We start from the raw sequence: 17830 nt of genomic DNA, 5'->3' as shown, positions 1-17830 counted from the left end.
TTTAAAATTTGAAAACAACTTATAGAAAATAAAACTTAAAAGAAAATCAAAACTTTTAGAATAGACAATGGCTCGTAATGAAGATTTTGATAAATTTTGTCGAGCTTTTGGTACACTAAGGCATAGAACATTTAGGCTTACCTCCCAACAAAATGGGGTAGTAGAAAGAATGAATCGTACTTTGTTAGATAATGTTAGGTGTTTGATGATTAGCTCTAGATTACCAAAGAAATTTTGGGGAGGAGCTTTAATGAAAACTACCTAGTTAGTGAATATAAGTCCTTCTAGTGCTATTGAATTTAAATCATCTGAATATATGTTGTCAAGGAGACAACTTGATTTGTCTCTTCTGAGAGTTTTTGGGTGCATCGCATATGCACATCGAAGTGTGTAGGGAAATTAGAGCCTAGGTTTATTAAATATGTGTTCTTGGAATATTCCAAGGGGTCAAATGGTATAGGCTTTGGATTAAAAATTAGAATGGGTTTAAAACTATTAATATTCGAGATGTTATCTTCAATGAAAATTAATTTCCATGTTTAGATACAACTAACATTAAAAGTGCAGGCAAAGATTTAGTTGAAAACATAGGTACTTGTAGCACTCAAATGACAACAAGCCCAAATCAGGTGGGACACAATATTGAGATCTAACAAGATACTCAAATGGAAATAGATGAGCAAGAACCTGATCAACAAGAAACTAGAAAAGAGTTGGTTGATTATCAACTCATGAGAGATAGAGAAAATAAACCACATAAACCTACACAAAGGTATGGTTTCTCAGCCTTAGCTGACATGCTTGCTTATGCTTTTATCACTGCTGTGAATGTAGATAAAAAGGAAGCAGAAATATTTCAAGAAGCTATGGCTAGTGCTGATGCCAAAATGTGGAAGAAAGCTATGGATGAGGAAATTTGCTCACTCATGAAGAGCAAAACATGGCATTTGGTTCCACATGTTGAAGGGCAGAAAGTGATAGATTACAAATGGTTGATCAACATAAAAGATGGAGTCAAGGTTGGAGAACCCGTGAGATACAAAGCAAGACTTGTAGCAAAATGTTTTACACGACGAGAAGGAATAGACTACTTAGAAATATTTGCTTCAGTTGTCAAATACAAAACCATAAGGATAATGCTTTCTATGGTGACACAATATGACCTTGAATTAGAATAGATGGATGTTGTTACTACATTTCTAAATGGAGACTTAGAAGAAACAATTCACATGAAGCAGCCAGAAGGATATATGGATAATCCAGGAGTTAACAAAGTATGTCTCTTAAAGAAGTCTTTGTGCAGTTTGAGACAAGCACTGCAACAGTGGAATAAGAAATTTAATGAGTCCATGACTGGGTTGGGATTCACAAGGAGCATGTATGATTCATGTCTTTATTTTAAAGGAGACAATGTATTGACTTCTGAGTGCCTCTTACTCTATGTAGATGACATGCTTCTCATAAGCAAAAATAAAGGACGCACAAAGGAATTAAAGGAAGCACTCAAGACTAAGTTTAATATAATGGATTTAGGACCTGCAAACAAAATCCTTGGAATTAATATTAGATGAGAAATAACTCAAAATGTTCTAACTCTTAGTCAAAGAAGTTACTTTGAAAAGCTGGTTGAAAAGTTTTCAATGAATGATGCTAAAACAGTCAGCATGCCATTATCAAGTCAGTTGAATTTATCAACACAACAATGCCCAATTACTGATGAAGAAAGAGATTAAATGAGCAAAGTCTCTCATTCTACTGCAGTAGGTTCAATTATGTATTCAATGGTAAACACAAGACTAGACCTTTCTTACTCAATTGGTTTGCTTAGTAAGTTCATGTCCAACCCTAGAAAAGCACATTGGACAGCAATGAAACATGTACTGAGATATATAGCAAGTACAACTGAACTGGGATTGAAATACGAGAAGGTAGGAGACTTGATTGAGGTGGAAGGATATGTTGATGCTAATTTTTCAGGGGACAAAGATTCAAGCAAGTCTACCACAGCTTATGTTTTTATGGTATCTGGAAATTGCATAAGTTGGAAGTCTCAGTTACAACCAATTGTCACCCTCTCCACTACTGAAGCTAAATATGTTGCAACAACTGAAGCTATTAAGGAAGGATTTGGATACAAGGATTGCTCAAGGTGTTGAAGCTCTATTAAGGTATTGTAGTAGTCTATTCTGATAGTCAAAGTGCAGTTCATATATGTCAAAATCTAGTATTCCATGATAAGACAAAGCACATTGAAGTTAAGTATCACCTCGCGAGGGAAAAAGTTACTCAAGGGCTTATTAGAATAGAGAAAATTCTTGGTGAGGACAATCCAGCAAATATGGGCACCAAGGTCTAGACACTTAGCAAATTCAATCACTGCCTTGAATTGCTAAGGATTGAAGATGGTTGATCACTACATAAGCATGGCTGAGTTGGGATCTAGGAAATGTGTTTTTAGTTTTGTATAATTTTGCGCCTATAACTACAATGAGCACTGAGGTGGAATTTGTGAAGTTTCAGTCCTCATTTGTTTTTTATTTTGTTATAGACAGGTGCCACAAGCATTTTTTGACACATGTTTTAGTTCTGTCACTTATTATTGTTTATGTGGCAAGACCAATTTCAAGATGTGACCATACACTACTACAAAAAATGTCATTTGTGACAGTTCCTAATTGCCATAATTGAGTTTTTGAGTCACTTTTGAAACTGACGCAGAATCTCATGACGCAAACCAGCCTTACATTTGCGTCAGTGCCCAACTGTCACAAATGTCAGTTGGGCACTGTCACAAATGCCACGTTTGTGACAGTTAAGCACTGACGCAAATACTATATTAAAAAAATAAAAATAAAACGCTATGAACCTCGACCTCGTGTACCTAGCCCCCAGCCACCTTATGCGACCCCAACCCCCTTGTACCCAGTCCCCAGCCAGCCACCTCTCAACCCCCGCGACCCCAGCCACCTATGACCCTTGCGAACCCAGTCAGAGAAAAAAATTATGATGAGAATTTTTGAGTTTTGGTTTTTCAAACTATATTCTTCAAAATAAAATATATATATATAAAAAACTATGTATAATGTTCAGAAACATATTATATTAATCAATTTAACCTTAAAATTAAAAAAATAATAAAAAAAAACTCACCAAAATGGGTCTAGAAAGTCGGAGGCGCCACTGGTTGTTGGGAGAAAACCTAATTTTCGAATTTGGGAGAATGAGGGGCTCAGGGGACGATGGCTGGGATTTAATACTGGGCGCATCATTTGCGACAGTGGGCAACAGACGCTAACGGTGTGTTTGCGTCAGTTGGGCCGCAAACGGTTAAGCAAAACGCGCGTTTTATAACATTTTGCGTTAATGTCCCACTCACACAAACACGCTGTTAGCGTCAGTTGCCCACTGACGTAAACAATGCTTTAACGGCGTTAGTTGGCCATTGACGCAAACTTCGTCAATTAACAACGTCAGTGTTATCACTGATGCAAATGCTCCTGCATTTGTGACAGTGCTCAACTACAACAAATGCTGATTCTTGATCAACGACGTTAGTCGACTGTGTTGACTAACGCGTTTGATTGACACAAAATAAGTATTTTGGTGTAGTGATGTGTATATATATGTGTTTTTTCTAATTATTTGAAGAAAAAAACGGAGAGAGTTTTTTATGTAACGTGAGCTTTGAGAGAATTCTTGAGGGAGAGAGTTGTTTAGAACAGGTTGCAAGAAGAAGGGTTTTGTAATTAAGAAGAGGTTTATCTTCTTGGGGGTAAACTGGCTGTATTTATGTTCAGAAGAGAAGCTTGTTTACATCTAGGCTGTGTAGATTTTCTCAAAGGCATAGGCTTGTACTCTGATTCAAATTTCTAGTGCAGAACTGAGCACCATTCCTGGGGAGCTCATGAGGACGTAGACCACAATTTATGTGGTTCAACCTCAATAACCTTCTTGTGTACTCATTGTTTTTAATTTCTTCATTATATTGTTTTGTTGGACATTCTTGGTGCTCTATTATTGTTGTTGTGTTTGTTAAATTGTGCAGGTGAAGAAGTTGGTATTAGAGAATCTAACAGCCACCAGTCCCACTGCCACTTATTGACGATATTATTTGCTAAAATAGGTTGACGTGATTTATTTTTTTATGTCATATCGACCTGATTTTATCACTACAATAATAATTTGTTAGTAGTGCTAATAATTATAAGAGTGTTACATTAAATATATATGACGATTAACCTACTTATAAGATCATATATAACATCATGGGCTGCCCTCATTTGTGGAATCCCATAAATAATCTTAATACAATAATACAAACTTAACCCGACAGCTTAGTAAAAAACATAAAGATAGTTTTGTAATATACATATACAATCCCTAACGCATATCATTGATAAAGACAAATTTATAATTTTGCATCTTACTTATTGTCTCATAATTTATTATATTTAGAAATAATCAACTCACTTATTTTTTTTCTTATTCGTCTTAGTCTAGTACGTACCATCATTGGGGAAGTGAGGAATACATATATCTTTTTAGAGATCTTGCAAATAGAATAAATATTTTTTTAAAATTTATATGAACACTTTCAGAGTAACTTATTTTTGTCTGTAGAAGAACTTTCCGATTCATTTCAAATTAAATAAGCCCTAAGTCGTGAGCATTTCGGGATAAAATCATTACTTAAATGAATCTAAACATATTTTAACAATTTTGAAGATACTTAAATGTTTATAATGAGCAGCTTTGAAAACTTAAATCTCTTATTTTTAATAAAATCTAATTTGGATAAATATACAAATCGTCTTAATTATTAGTAAAATTGATGAGATGTTTTTACTGAAGTGATATTGACAGAACATGAAACAGAGAGATTGAACAAGAATCCTCATCACAAGATTACCGTTTTAAGTAATGAAATGTAGAGATTTCCTTATAGCTTTCACAGTGTCTCGATCATTGACACTATGCGGCAATATAAACAGCTGTGAAAAGAAGACCTACGCGTATACCATTTTTGAAGCACACGCAGCAAAGCAGTCAGCAGCAGAACAGTCAACTTTATCAATCATTAATATTGATGAGACAATCAAATGGATACTTAAACACACACTTTTTTTTGGAAAAACAACAGAAGAGACAGAGAGAGATATTATGAGTAATGTGTGAAATGAATGTTAATACGTGTGAAAGAGAGACAGGTGGCTCACATTTTTTGTACTCATCTGGGGGTTGAGCTAATATAAGTATGAAAGAAACTATAAACATTTCCATTGAAGAGATTGGCCTCTTTGATCAACTACATGGAACCAAATAATGAAACGATGGAGAAGAATGAGAAGGCTATCGACACTACTGATGAGCCTGAGGTTCACTACAGGGGAGTCCAAACCATGCCACTTATCATAGGTAATAAAGACAAAACCTCTTCTTTTTCTTCTTCTTCTTCTTCTTCTTCTTCAGTTTTTAGTGTGAAACAATATTATATACATCAAAGTCAGCATGTACATATATTTATGTGCAGGGAATGAAACCTTTGAGAAGCTAGGGACAATTGGGACTTCACACAACCTCTTGGTTTATCTCACTACTGTATTCAACATGAAAAGTGTCACTGCTGCAACTCTTGTCAACGTTTTCCATGGCACCACCAACTTAGCTTCTCTACCCGGAGCTTTTCTCTGTGATACATACTTTGGTCGTTACAAGACTTTGGGCTTTGCTTCAGTCTCTTCCTTTTTGGTACTATTCCTCATTACACCAGTTTTACGAGTTCAATCAACATATAAATATTTATAATGCTTTTTTAAATTGCAGGGAATGTTGGTTCTCACAGTAACAGCAGCAGTAACTAATCTTCATCCTCCAAACTGTGAATCAAAGGACATTGATACATGTTCTGGGCCTACAACATGGCAATTTTTGTTTTTACTAAGTGGGCTTGGATTACTGGTTGTAGGAGCTGGTGGTATTAGACCATGTAACTTGGCCTTTGGAGCTGACCAATTCAATCCCAATACAGAATCTGGGAAGAGAGGAGCTAACAGCTTCTTCAATTGGTACTACTTCACTTTCACGTTTGCCATGATGATATCCTTGACATTCATTGTGTATGTGCAATCTGATGTGAGCTGGGCTTGGGGTCTGGCCATTCCCTGTTTCCTCATGCTGTTATCTTGTGTATGTTTCTTCGCCGGTTCGAAAATTTATGTGAAAGTGAAGCCTGATGGTAGTCCATTGACCAACGCTGCGAGAGTCATTGTGGCTGCAGTTAAAAAGAGACACTTGAAGCTGCCAGAGCAGCCATGGATGTCCCTTTTCAACCATGTCCCTAAATCTTCTGTCAACTCAAAGCTTCCTTACAGTGATCAGTTCAGGTTAGAGAGACTTTTTACTTTCTGTATTGTGTGATTCTTCATTCCCTGCTGGCCAACAGAAGAAAACTTCCCTATATACTATTTCGTTTAAGTATGTGCAAAAGATATTAAAATTGTCAAATTAATTGACTTAAATAATACTATTTTGTTTAGGAGGTATTTGATGAAAGTAAAAGGGATATAAACATGCTCAAACCTGGAAAAGTCAATATGCTAATCCTTTGTTTGGAACTCAATAGAATTTATTTTCTTTTGTTCGGATTAAAACAATAAAATGAGAAAATATATTTTAGAGAAACTAGGAGTATTATTTACTTTAATTTTATAAAATTTAGAACAATTATCAATAAATTCAAGAAGAAAAAGAATATAGAAAAATCTATTATAAAATTTTAGGAAAATTATTCACTACTACTTTCTCTATTGTTTAACCAATATGAAAATTTAATATTATGGGACCCACCTGTATTATTGTGTAGTGCCTAACATGAAAGATATCTTTGTAATTACCAAAATCATACATGTTTTTCAGATGCTTAGACAAAGCTGCAATTATTGAGCCAGAAGACACAATCAACTCAGATGGATCAGCAGCTAATCCTTGGAGATTGTGCACTATGCAACAAATTGAGGAAGTAAAATGTTTGTTGAGAGTGATTCCCATATGGGCCTCAGGCATTATTTACTATGTTGCTACCAACCAACAACAAACTTATGTGGTCTTCCAAGCCCTCCAATCCAATAGACTTCTTGGCAATACTAGCTTCAAAATCCCAGCTGCCTCTTACTCAGTCTTCACCATGATTGGCCTCACAGTCTTGATACCAATCTATGACAGGATCATTGTCCCTGCTTTAAGACGAATCACCGGAAAAGAAGGCGGCATAACAATGCTCCAAAGAATTGGATTTGGCTTGGTTCTTTCCATAATAACCATGATTATATCAGCCATAGTTGAAGAACATAGAAGAATTTTAGCTCTCACAAAGCCAATGGGAATAGAACCAAGAAGAGGGGAAATTTCTTCTCTTTCTGCCTTTTGGTTGGTTCCGCAGTTGACTTTAATAGGATTCTCTGAAGCATTTACTATTGTCGGTCAAGTTGAATTCTACTACAAGCAGTTCCCAGAGAACATGAGAAGCATTGGTGGTTCTTTCTTGTTTATTGGATTTGCAGGGTCTAGTTACTTGAGTGGATTTTTGGTGTCTCTGGTTCACCATTTGACTTCTGGTTCTGAAACGGGAAATTGGTTACCTGAAGACCTTAACAAGGGAAGATTGGACTACTTTTACTACTTGGTTGCTGCAATGGGAGTCATAAATTTTGCCTTTTTCGTGGTGTGTGCAAACTGGTACAAGTACAAAGAAAACTCCACCAGTGCCCTTGAAGTTAACATGAAAGATATGCAATCTGAAAAGGACATAGTATGAAATACATCTGAAAATTTGATGTTATCTCAGGAGACTTCCATCTTTTGAACAGGTTAACAACGTTAATAACACTAAAGTAGTATATTATCTCATTTCCAAAATGTTAGTAACGTTGATAACCTGATCAATGCAAGTCATGATTCATAGCACAAATATTCAAAATTTGGTGCCACTGTCCAGTTATGTGTTGTCAGAATTTAGAACAAAAACTTTAAAGGTTATTATTATACAAGTTCCTATGATTTTTTATCCAGTTTTTTTTGTATCACTGTACATAAATAAAGAATGTCTCTTCTTATTTCTGAACTCTGTTGTTTTCTACTTTTGAGGCTTTGTTTTATCTGAAAATAGTTTTCGCAAATTTCATACTTGTATGCTCTTTAGTCATTGATATTGAGAGATGTTAAAATCAAGGCACTTAAAGTGAAATTACATTCTAAGAATTAACCAGTAAGTTGTCAACATTTGAATATGAAAAATACTTGTTATCACTATTGAATTTGTAGAATGATCCATGTAAAAATATAATGCTGACAATTAAGAGAAAGAAGATCAGGGGTGAGTCCTTTTATAATGATTTGTTGACAGCAATAAAAGTTGTCTTGACACGTGGACCTTATTATAAATTTAATAGTGATGAACAGCATAACTCTGAACTTGCAATGCTGCAATGCCTATTTCAGTTAGCACAATTTCAAACTTTCTTTTTTAATGTCACTATATATTTAGTAAGAATGAATATATTTTATGTTACTTTTGTTCTTTCTGCTTGGTAGTTCATCAATGGTGAAGAATACACTACTCTTTGAATATGCAATGATGCAATGTTTGTGTAACGAGCTAAATTTACTAATAAAGCTTAAGGGCCTTGATTAGTGTGCCGGGAGGGTATAATTGAATTATATGTGATTTAATTGCTAAAAGCATGTTATATGATTATTTGAATATCTGTGATGCATGATTATGCGTACTAGTATGCATGTAGGCCCTGATTAGGTTAGAAGTGCATAATTGTAATTTTGGCCCGTTGATGGCATAACTGTGTATATATGTGATAAATTGTCGAGACCACATTATTATGTGGATATATTTGTAATCTGTGACTCGAGACGATCCTAGTGAGCAGTTTAGCGAAAGAGTCACGACGGGGATCTATACCCGGCTGGGGGCGAGCTTGGGGGTATTTCTGGGAATTAAGAGAATATATATTTGGAGTCTATTTTGATGTTGGGGAGTATAATTGGTGGTTAGTTAGGTGTCGGGAAGTAAGCGGTAAATATTAGAAACACTCGAGGAATTAGCGGGGATTGGGTGTTATGACCAAAATGCCCCTAGGTGGATTTAAAGGCTTAGGTATTAAGGGAGGGAAAATTGGTCATTTGGCTTATAAAGGATAAGTGTTTTTAGGCTTTATGCCTTAGTGGAAAGTCTAGAGTCTGAAGGAAGTTAATAGAAGAAAAGAAGAAAAAGAAAGAAGGAAAAGGAAAGAAGGGGAAAAACAGGGCAATTTCTAAGAACGATTTGAGTCTTCTCCATCAATTTCTTTTGGAGATTTGAGGCTAGAATCCAAAGGAGCTTAAGGCTAATATTGTGTACTTGGGGTCTTGATTAGGTTGGGGAAAATAGCTGAGGTTGCTCATCAATTGAGGTAAGACTTTGAGGTTAAAATTTAGTTCTTGGTATTGGTGATGATTGGTTTTCTAAGCAGAATTCTGTGGGAATTCTAGGGAGTTGAGGCTGAAGTTTTGAGGAGGTGAAGGCTAAGCTAGTGTGGAGAATAACCTAGGTTGAGCTCATCCATCAAAGGTAAGGAATTCTAGTTCAAGTTCTGTGGTTTCAGTTGTTGTTTTTATTGAGTTTCTGAGCTTTAGGTTCAGCCATGGTGATTTTCTTGATTTGGGGTGCATGTGATTGAGTTATGTGTGGTTGGGATGTGGGGGGTGAGTTGGAGATGCTGGTAGGCTTGTTTTTATGCTTGGTTGAAGTTTGGAAGAGTTTTGGTAAGGTTTGGCTTGGGAAAAATCGAAGGAGGAAAAATGCAGGGTTTACTGTGCTGTGACTAGCGCTACAGCGCTAGTCACTGGGCGCTGTAGCGCTAGGCTATGTGGTCTGGGGCGTTTTAGGCTCTGTTTGTAGTGCTGTAGCGCTCTCCTTAGAGCGCTGTAGCGTTACCCTGTTTCCAGAAAGGGGTTTTTGGGTTATTTTCAAGGGTTTTTGCCCGAAGGTTCGGGGTTTGATTCCACCACCCCGTTTGGTGGAATTAGGGCTTCCTGAGGGCTCGAGGTTGGTCCCGGGGCTAGGTTTTGGATTTGAAGTCTGGTGATGATTCTGATCTATGGTTGTGTCTAGGTGTACGCTAGGGCTCAAGAGGGGTCGTGCTTGAGGATCAAATTGAACAAAGCTAGCGAATCTAAAGGTAAGAAAACTGCCCCCGGTTATGTGTTTGTGATGGGACTAAGACCTCCCTATATCTGTATGATGTCATAGATGGTATTATGCCATGGGACAGGTGATATACGACCTAAGGGTGCCATAAATAATACTTGCGCACAGGGCGCGGCGCAGCTCGGCCACTGGTAGTTGAGGACAGCTTAATATTCACTAAGATCGGTTTAAGCAGGCCGGAGTCAGTGGGATAAATAGAGGGTGCGACCTAAGGGCGTTAACCCTAGTTATCATGTGTGATTTGATTACTAATATGTAATGATATACTTGGTATGTTGAATACTTGATTAACATGAATGCTAGAGTGTTGAGCACATGCTTATGCGGTATGGGTTATCTGATTGTCTGTTGAATGATTATGCTCTGTTGTTGTGTTTTCTTGCTGGGCCTTGGCTCACGGGTGCTACGTGGTGTAGGTAAAGGCAAAGACAAGTTGGACCAATCCTGAGGTGGAGAAATGCGGGGCTGAATGTACATAGTCAGCTGATTGGCCGCCGCGGCCGAGGAGTGGAACAGGACGAGGAAAACTTATTTGTCTGTTTTGCCTTAGAATTGCTAGCAATTGTAGTTAAATCTTAAGTCTTTTGTAAATGGTTTTAAACTCATTACTTTTGGGATCCCATGTAAAAAGAATGTTTATTTAAAAGAAATGAAGCTTTGAGACCAAAATCTTTTAACCCTAGTTCAACTATAGTTTTGGTAACACGTTTTGAATTAAATGACTTGATTAGCGAGTCTTGCACCTTTATAAACACACAGTGTAACGGTCTTGGCTATCCAGGACGTTACAATTTATTTGATACTAGGCTAGCATAACTTAAGACTCTCTTTAATAATACTAATGCTAAATTTAGTGAGAGGAATATATTATTCCTTACTTTAGATCTTTTTTTTCTTGATACTTTTAATCTTACCACACATTTATCTTGTAAACCTCGGATAAAGTCACTTGTGGTCCAACTAAATTTTTCTAATTAACTTAAGAACAATAATGAATAGGCAGGTAAAGTTAGGAGAATTTGTTTATGTACTTCATTATTAGATTTCACATTAGTCAAACTTACTTCCATATATGTTATGAAACTCTTGTTTTTTTTCATTTTAAGTGTATATAATTTCACATCACAATTTCAGGGTTTACCAAACAGTTGTAAGACACTCACAAGAACCTAATAATGCTTGGAAAATACCTTGCATTAGTCATCCCAATTTCATTATCCAACTAGCAAGGCCAAAAAGTAGTGCAGACCACCAAATAAGGTAATTGGTCTGAGATGGACATGTGGAGAAAATTAATTGTCATGAAAGTTAATAGACTGTATCATAAAGAAGCTAAACTAAAAATTAAATAAATAAATAAAGGCAAACAAGAAATAAAAAAAAATGGAAATGAAATAACTCACTAAATATCTATGAAGTTTAATCTGATGGAAAAGTTTAAAGTTTCTCTGATGGGTATTGGGTGAGAGATTTATTTGTACATGGTCAAGTGTACTTGGGGTTTGCTTGGGTTCAAGGCATTGTAATCCATCAAGTGTAGAAGTTCTCAAGTGGTGACAAGTTGTAGTTTCTATTGTTGTTTCGTAGTGCAAAGAAGAACATCCCAAGGGGAGTTTAAAAAGGTTGTAGGCTCAAGTTTATTTGGGTTGAACCTCTATAATTCTTGGTGTTTATTTTTTTTTCTTGCTGATTTTTTCTAATAAATTTGTGCAAATTGTGTCTATCGGTTTGTTGATTTTGTGTCTGTAGATGAAGTTGGTGTGAGGAAGGAGAATTTCCTAACACTGGTATCAATAGTCAGGTTAATTGGCAAAGTTCAACTTCAAGAGAAAATGTGACAAAGAAGGGAAGAACTGGTTGAATCAAGTTCTTCATTAGAAAGTGACACAGAAAAAGTTTCGTTCAAGAAAGAAGTCCAAGAATCGAGTTCTAAGGTTCAAGAATATATTCAAAGAGTCTCAGATTGGGGTTACAACAACAATATGAGTAAAATGAAGCTTGAAATAGAGAGGTTTGATGGCAATGGGGATTTTAGAATTTGGAGAAGGAGGGTTAAATGAATGTTGGCTTCTAAAAAATTATTGCATGTTCTTGAAGATCCCATTTTGTGGCCTGAAGGTACTACAATAGATCAAAATGAAGAAATGCTCGAATCAACCATTGGGATTATGATTTTTCACTAGTCGGGCTCAATAATTAGAATGGTTGATGAGGAAGACATTCCATCCAAGATTTTGAAGAAATTAGATGAGTTATTTCAGCAAAAGACTCTCACCAACAAAATCTTTCTTAAGGAAAAAATCTTTGGATTTTAGATGAGCAGTAGCAAGAGTTTGGAACAGAATTTGGATGGATTTCTAAGGATGAATATTGAGTTGGCTAACTCTGGAGAAGGAGAAGCTTTAAGTGATGAAAACCAAGAAATTATCATTTTAAATTCCTTATCTGAGTCGTTTAAGGAGGTAAAAAGTGCTATCAGGTATGGTCATAAATTAATTACTTTAGAAGAAGTGATTTCAGCAATAAAATCAAATGATTTGGAGTTAAAATCAGAGAAATCTTCTTCATCAAGCCATGGAGAAAGCTACTACACAAGGGGTCAATCACCATAGAAAAACTCAAATGGATATCATAATAAAAGGCACAGCAAAAGCAAAGGTAAATCTGGTTCTAGGGGTCCAAACAATTCAAGGGCGTGTTTTCATTGTGGCAAGCTTGGTCACATGAAGAGAGATTGTTATCTCTGGCTTAGAGAACAAAAGAGCAAGAGTTCTATCTATGAAAATGCTAGATCCAATTACGAGGGAAAATCAGAACATACAGATTCATCAAATATTGGAGAAGCTTGCAATGATGTTGAAGTTTTAATTGCAGCAACTAGAGAAAATGAAAAAGATTGGATCTTGGACTCTGGGTGGTCATATCATATGAACTTTAATAAGGAGTGACTTCAAGATTTCAAAGATTTGAATGGTGGTCAGGTTATTATAGGGAATAATCAATCTTGCCAAGTAATTGGACTAGGCTCAATCAACATCAAAATGTTTGATAGTGTCATTCGAACATTGAAGAATGTCAGTTATGTTCTAAGTCTGTCTAGAAATTTAGTTTCACTAAGCATGATTGATGATACAGATTATATATAAAAATAGAGCGTGGAACAATTAAGATTTGTAGAGGTTCAATGGTAGTTCTTAAGGGACTCGAGAAGGACTCTCTATACTACCTAATTGGTGAAACAGTAACTGGCAGCAACACTTTAGCTTAGGCACCAGAAGATCACAAGGAAATCCTATGGCATAGGAGGCTTGGTCACATAAGTGATAAATGTTTGCAAGTGTTAAAGCAACAAAGCTTATTTTGAAATGATAAGGTGAGCAAGGTAGATTTTTGTCAGAATTGTGTCTTAGTCAAACATCACAGATTCACTTTCAAAGTTAGGCAACACAATTCAAGGGACATACTTGAATACCTACATGCAGACTTATGGGGTCCAAAAAAGACTCCAAAAAATGGAGATAACAATTACATTCTTTCTATCATAGATGATTTTTCTAGAAAAGTATGGGTTTGTTTACCCAAAAAATGATCCCTGATGATGTGGTAGGCACATGGCGGCTTTAAGTGGATGCATCCTGATCGGCCCTCGACCGAAAAGTCATTGATTTATCAAGCATCACGCTTATGTGCGACCAGCTTGGTTGCATACTTTCACTTACTTCCTTTTGGATGTGCAATCTTGTAATATTTGCATTAATTGTAATTTCTTTTATTACCTAGATACGCAAGTCTTAATGGTATGTGAGGCCCATCGGCCCATGTAATCTTCTTGAGTCTATAAATAAGAATCAAAGGGCTCAAGGAAGGGGACTTTTTTTATCTTTGAATCTGGAGAGAAAATTATAGTGTGATTATTCATCGAAGTTGTAATTCTCCCAAGGCTTATGAAACTCGTGAACCTTAGTTCATTGATCACAATATTGGGACTCTACATCAATAAGAACACTAAGTGGACGTAGGTCATTACCATCCAATTGGGGCCGGACCACTATAAATCCTTTGTGTTATTTATTTTTCCATTTGATTTTTCTTCTTGATTTCATCTCATTTCATATCCCTTATCTGACTTCGTGTTGTTGACTAATTTGAGGGTCAACAGTTAGGTGCTTTCATTGAGAGCCGAACTCAAGACTTCAAGAAAATCAAATGGCTAAAACATCCAGGAAGATGGGGCAGACTTCTGGCGCTGCATACACTCAACCTCCCCCACCAAATGTGGCTGAAGTGAACCGCAGTTGGATTTTGAAGAGGAGGAAATGGATTCTGAAACCCTGAGGACAACACTGAGTGTGTTGCAAGAGGAGTTGGCCAATAAAGGGAATGCAGCTGAGACATTGGCGTTGCAGCAGAGGGAAATCGAGCGTCAACGCTAAGAATTGAATGAGCGGCAGGCGAACATGGACTGCCGGTAGTGAGATGCCACTGCCGCCTTAGAAGCAGCAATTCAGTTGGCTCGGGGGCAAGCTGCGCCGACTTCTCAACCAGATTAGCCACCAAGTGCACCACAACAACAGGCCCCAAACCCAAGTCATCCGCTTCAGCTGGCAAGCCCTCAAAGGCCAGAGAAACCACCTGCTGCTCAATAGGATATCCTATATCAGGATCTGGAGCAGCGGCCACCTTCTCGTGCTGGTCGAGATAATCCCCAGCGTCAAAGGCAGAATAGGGCCGGGCAGCCTCCCCGAAGCCCTAGACGCCCAACGGTTGAGGAACCAAATCCATCGAGCAGGGGGCAATGCCCTTCTGCTAACAGAAGACACGCCGAGTTAGGCTCTGCGGTCAAGGGACCCCCATGGCATAATAATGCCCGGGGACCCACCGACCAATGTAGGCATCCCTCTGACGCTTGGGAGATGCCATCTAGAGGAGGGAACAGTGTGCCAGCCGGTCGCGCCATAGTCGGTCGCATTTAAGAGATGGTCATGATTATAATTAAGTAGATCCGGCACAAGGAATGCTGGTCGAGGTCAAGGAGAAAGAGGTGGGGAAAGGAATCCCTCACCAAGAGAAAATAGGCCTACGAGCCAGAACTCTGGGGGTAGCCTAACGTCTTTGATTGGTTGGGCGCTAGCGAGCAAAGGCGCAGAGATGATGACCTAAGGGACGTGCTCAATGATAGGCGAGAAAGGCATGATGAGTACGCTCCTCCGGCACCAGTCGCCTCAGCGATCCCAGATGCCGTGCAGGCCCAGATCGATGCATTAAACCAGGCTGTCTAGCAGCTGGTAGGTAGCCGGACATCCCACATCGAGTATGATCGGAGAAGGGGAACTCCTTTCATACAGAGAATAGCAATGGCAGAAACCCCCAGCAAATTCAAGATGCTAGTACTACCAAATTTTGATGGATATGGGGACCCAGTATCTCATGTGAACAAGTTTGAGATACAGATGGACATCCAGAAGGTGTCGGATGATGCTCGCTGTAGAATCTTTCTGGCCACCCTATCTGACACTGCTCAGGAGTGGTTTTTTAAATTCCCTCCTGCTAGCATAGTGTCATGGGAAATGTTCGAGAAGGAATTCTACGGGCAATTCTATGTTGGTCGTGTTAACCCAATCGAAGCAAACCAACTGGTCGAGATACGCCAGAAGGAGGGGGAATCCTTGAAGGAGTACGTCCAACATTTCATGCGAGTAGCAGCTGGGGCTAAGACTGTGGGCAATGAAGGGAAAATGAGGGCCCTTACTGCTGGAGTGAAGCACCACTCTCCCCTTTGGAACAATTTAAGGAAGAATGGGGTAAAGAGTACCCAGGAATTCCTTGATCGAGCGGACCGGTACATAAAGCTCAAAGATGCAATTGCCAACGAAGGGAAATCACCCACGAAAGACAAGGGGCCAAAGGAAGATCCCGCTAAATCTTCCAACGGGTCGGATAAACCCAATGGCAATGGCAAAGGCAGCGGGAACGGTAAAAATGGTGGAAAGAGGGAAAACAATGAGCCTTCGATGTCCGAGAATAAGCGTCCTAAGGGCAACAGGTACGAGCCAAGGTGAACCAACTATACGACCCTTACTGAAAGTAGAGAGGAGGTGTACCAGGCGACCAGCTCCAATGTCCCTTACAAGCGACCAGTGCTTATAAGAAAGGATATCTCCAAGAGAGATACAACAAAGTTTTGTCGTTTCCACAATGACTATGGTCATGACACTAATGAGTGTAACAAGCTAAAAGATGAGATTGAGTTCCTTATTAGACAAGGACACTTGAGGAGATACGTACGAGCCACAGGAGGTTCTCAGCGAGAGGCTCAAGGAGGCAACGAGCAGGCGCTTGTACGCCAACGCTCGCTACCTTTACAGCTAGCGCCCGTGGCAGGTACATTGTTAACCATCTGTGGCAGCCCACACCTTGCAGGAGATAGTGGGAAGGCAAGGGAGCGATACGCTCGGACCTTACGCCATGACCAGGACATCAAGATGCTGAATGTGGAGGATCGAACTACCAAACAAGCTCGAACAGAGGAAGAGATAATAACTTTCTCTGAGCTTCACGTTCAGCATGTCTGATTTCCTCATTCGGACCCTCTGGTCGTGGACGTCCAGATAGCCAACATGATGGTCAAAAGGGTGTTAGTTGACACAGGGAGCTCAGTAAATATCTTGTACAAGTCTTCATTGGAGAGAATGGAGTTGTCAGTGAAGGACCTAGAGCCATGCAACCAAACCATTTATGGTTTTTTTGGTGAAGGGCTCGCACCAACGGGGTTGGTTAGGCTTCCAGTTACAGCGGGAGCTGCGCCTGCGAACAAGAAATTTCTCACTACTTTTATAGTAGTTGATTGTCCTTCCGCATACAATGCTGTAATTGGAAGACCTGCTCTGGTCGACCTGCGAGCTGTAGCCTTAGTTTGGCACCTTGCCATAAAATTCCCAACTGATGCAGGGGTAGGATGCGTGCTGGGAAACCAACGAGAAGCGAGGGAATGCTATAATTACACGATTACTAAGGCAAAGAGAGGTAGATCGACGGAAGTCGCCGGAAAAGAGATGCAATCGGCTGATGAAATACAAGCCCAATCAGGTGAGCGCGTTACCAAATAGGGTGTTTTCCAAATTAAGGATAGGGATTTAGATCCTCGCTTTGGGGATTTTGATGAAGAAGTAGGACCAATCGAGGACCTCAAAGAGGTCCAACTCGATGAGGCAGATCCGACTAGAGTTGTGAAAGTCGGTAAAAACTTAGAGACAACAATAAAGCAAAAGCTGGTGGAATTTTTGAAGAAAAACCAGGAAGTATTTTCCTAGTTACATAAACACATGATTGGAATTGACCTAGCAGTTATCAGCCATGTCCTAAACATAGATAAAAGCTTTCCACATGTGCAATAGAAAAGAAGGCTACTCGACAAAGACAGATCGAAGGCTCTAAAAGACGAAGTCGAGAAGCTAAAGGAGAATGGATTCATCAGGGTAGCGTTTTATCCATCTTGGGTCTTTAATTCCGTACTAGTACCCAAGTCAAATGGAAAATGGAGAACATGTGTGGATTTCACAGACCTTAATAAAG

General features: G+C 38.6%; 2 protein-coding genes across 2 annotated transcripts; both read left to right on the top strand.

Moving 5' to 3' along the window:
* The first annotated feature begins 1733 nt into the window (after positions 1–1733).
* LOC133832191 (secreted RxLR effector protein 161-like) lies at positions 1734–2156 on the top strand. The gene has a single exon (XM_062262566.1). It carries the CDS (start codon positions 1734–1736, stop codon positions 2154–2156), a length of 423 nt encoding a protein of 140 aa, XP_062118550.1.
* A 3056-nt stretch (positions 2157–5212) lies between these two features.
* LOC133830444 (protein NRT1/ PTR FAMILY 2.10-like) lies at positions 5213–8119 on the top strand. The gene is made up of 4 exons (XM_062260418.1): positions 5213–5415; positions 5531–5748; positions 5824–6383; positions 6916–8119. Exons 1-4 carry the CDS (start codon positions 5310–5312, stop codon positions 7811–7813), a joined length of 1782 nt encoding a protein of 593 aa, XP_062116402.1. The 5' UTR covers positions 5213–5309; the 3' UTR covers positions 7814–8119.
* The last annotated feature ends 9711 nt before the right edge of the window (positions 8120–17830 follow it).

This window comes from Humulus lupulus, chromosome 4, assembly GCF_963169125.1.
Source record: "Humulus lupulus chromosome 4, drHumLupu1.1, whole genome shotgun sequence".
NCBI lineage: Eukaryota > Viridiplantae > Streptophyta > Magnoliopsida > Rosales > Cannabaceae > Humulus > Humulus lupulus.
This window is presented reverse-complemented; position numbering and strand designations above follow the sequence as displayed.

Bases quoted from the DNA above. Each gene is read 5' to 3' on its own strand.
- LOC133832191 (XM_062262566.1), top strand. From the start codon at position 1,734: ATGAGCAAAGTCTCTCATTCTACTGCAGTAGGTTCAATTATGTATTCA.
- LOC133830444 (XM_062260418.1), top strand. From the start codon at position 5,310: ATGGAACCAAATAATGAAACGATGGAGAAGAATGAGAAGGCTATCGAC. The intron at 5,416-5,530 runs GTAATAAAGACA...ATTTATGTGCAG, and splicing joins AACCATGCCACTTATCATAG to GGAATGAAACCTTTGAGAAG. The intron at 5,749-5,823 runs GTACTATTCCTC...TTTAAATTGCAG, and splicing joins CTTCAGTCTCTTCCTTTTTG to GGAATGTTGGTTCTCACAGT.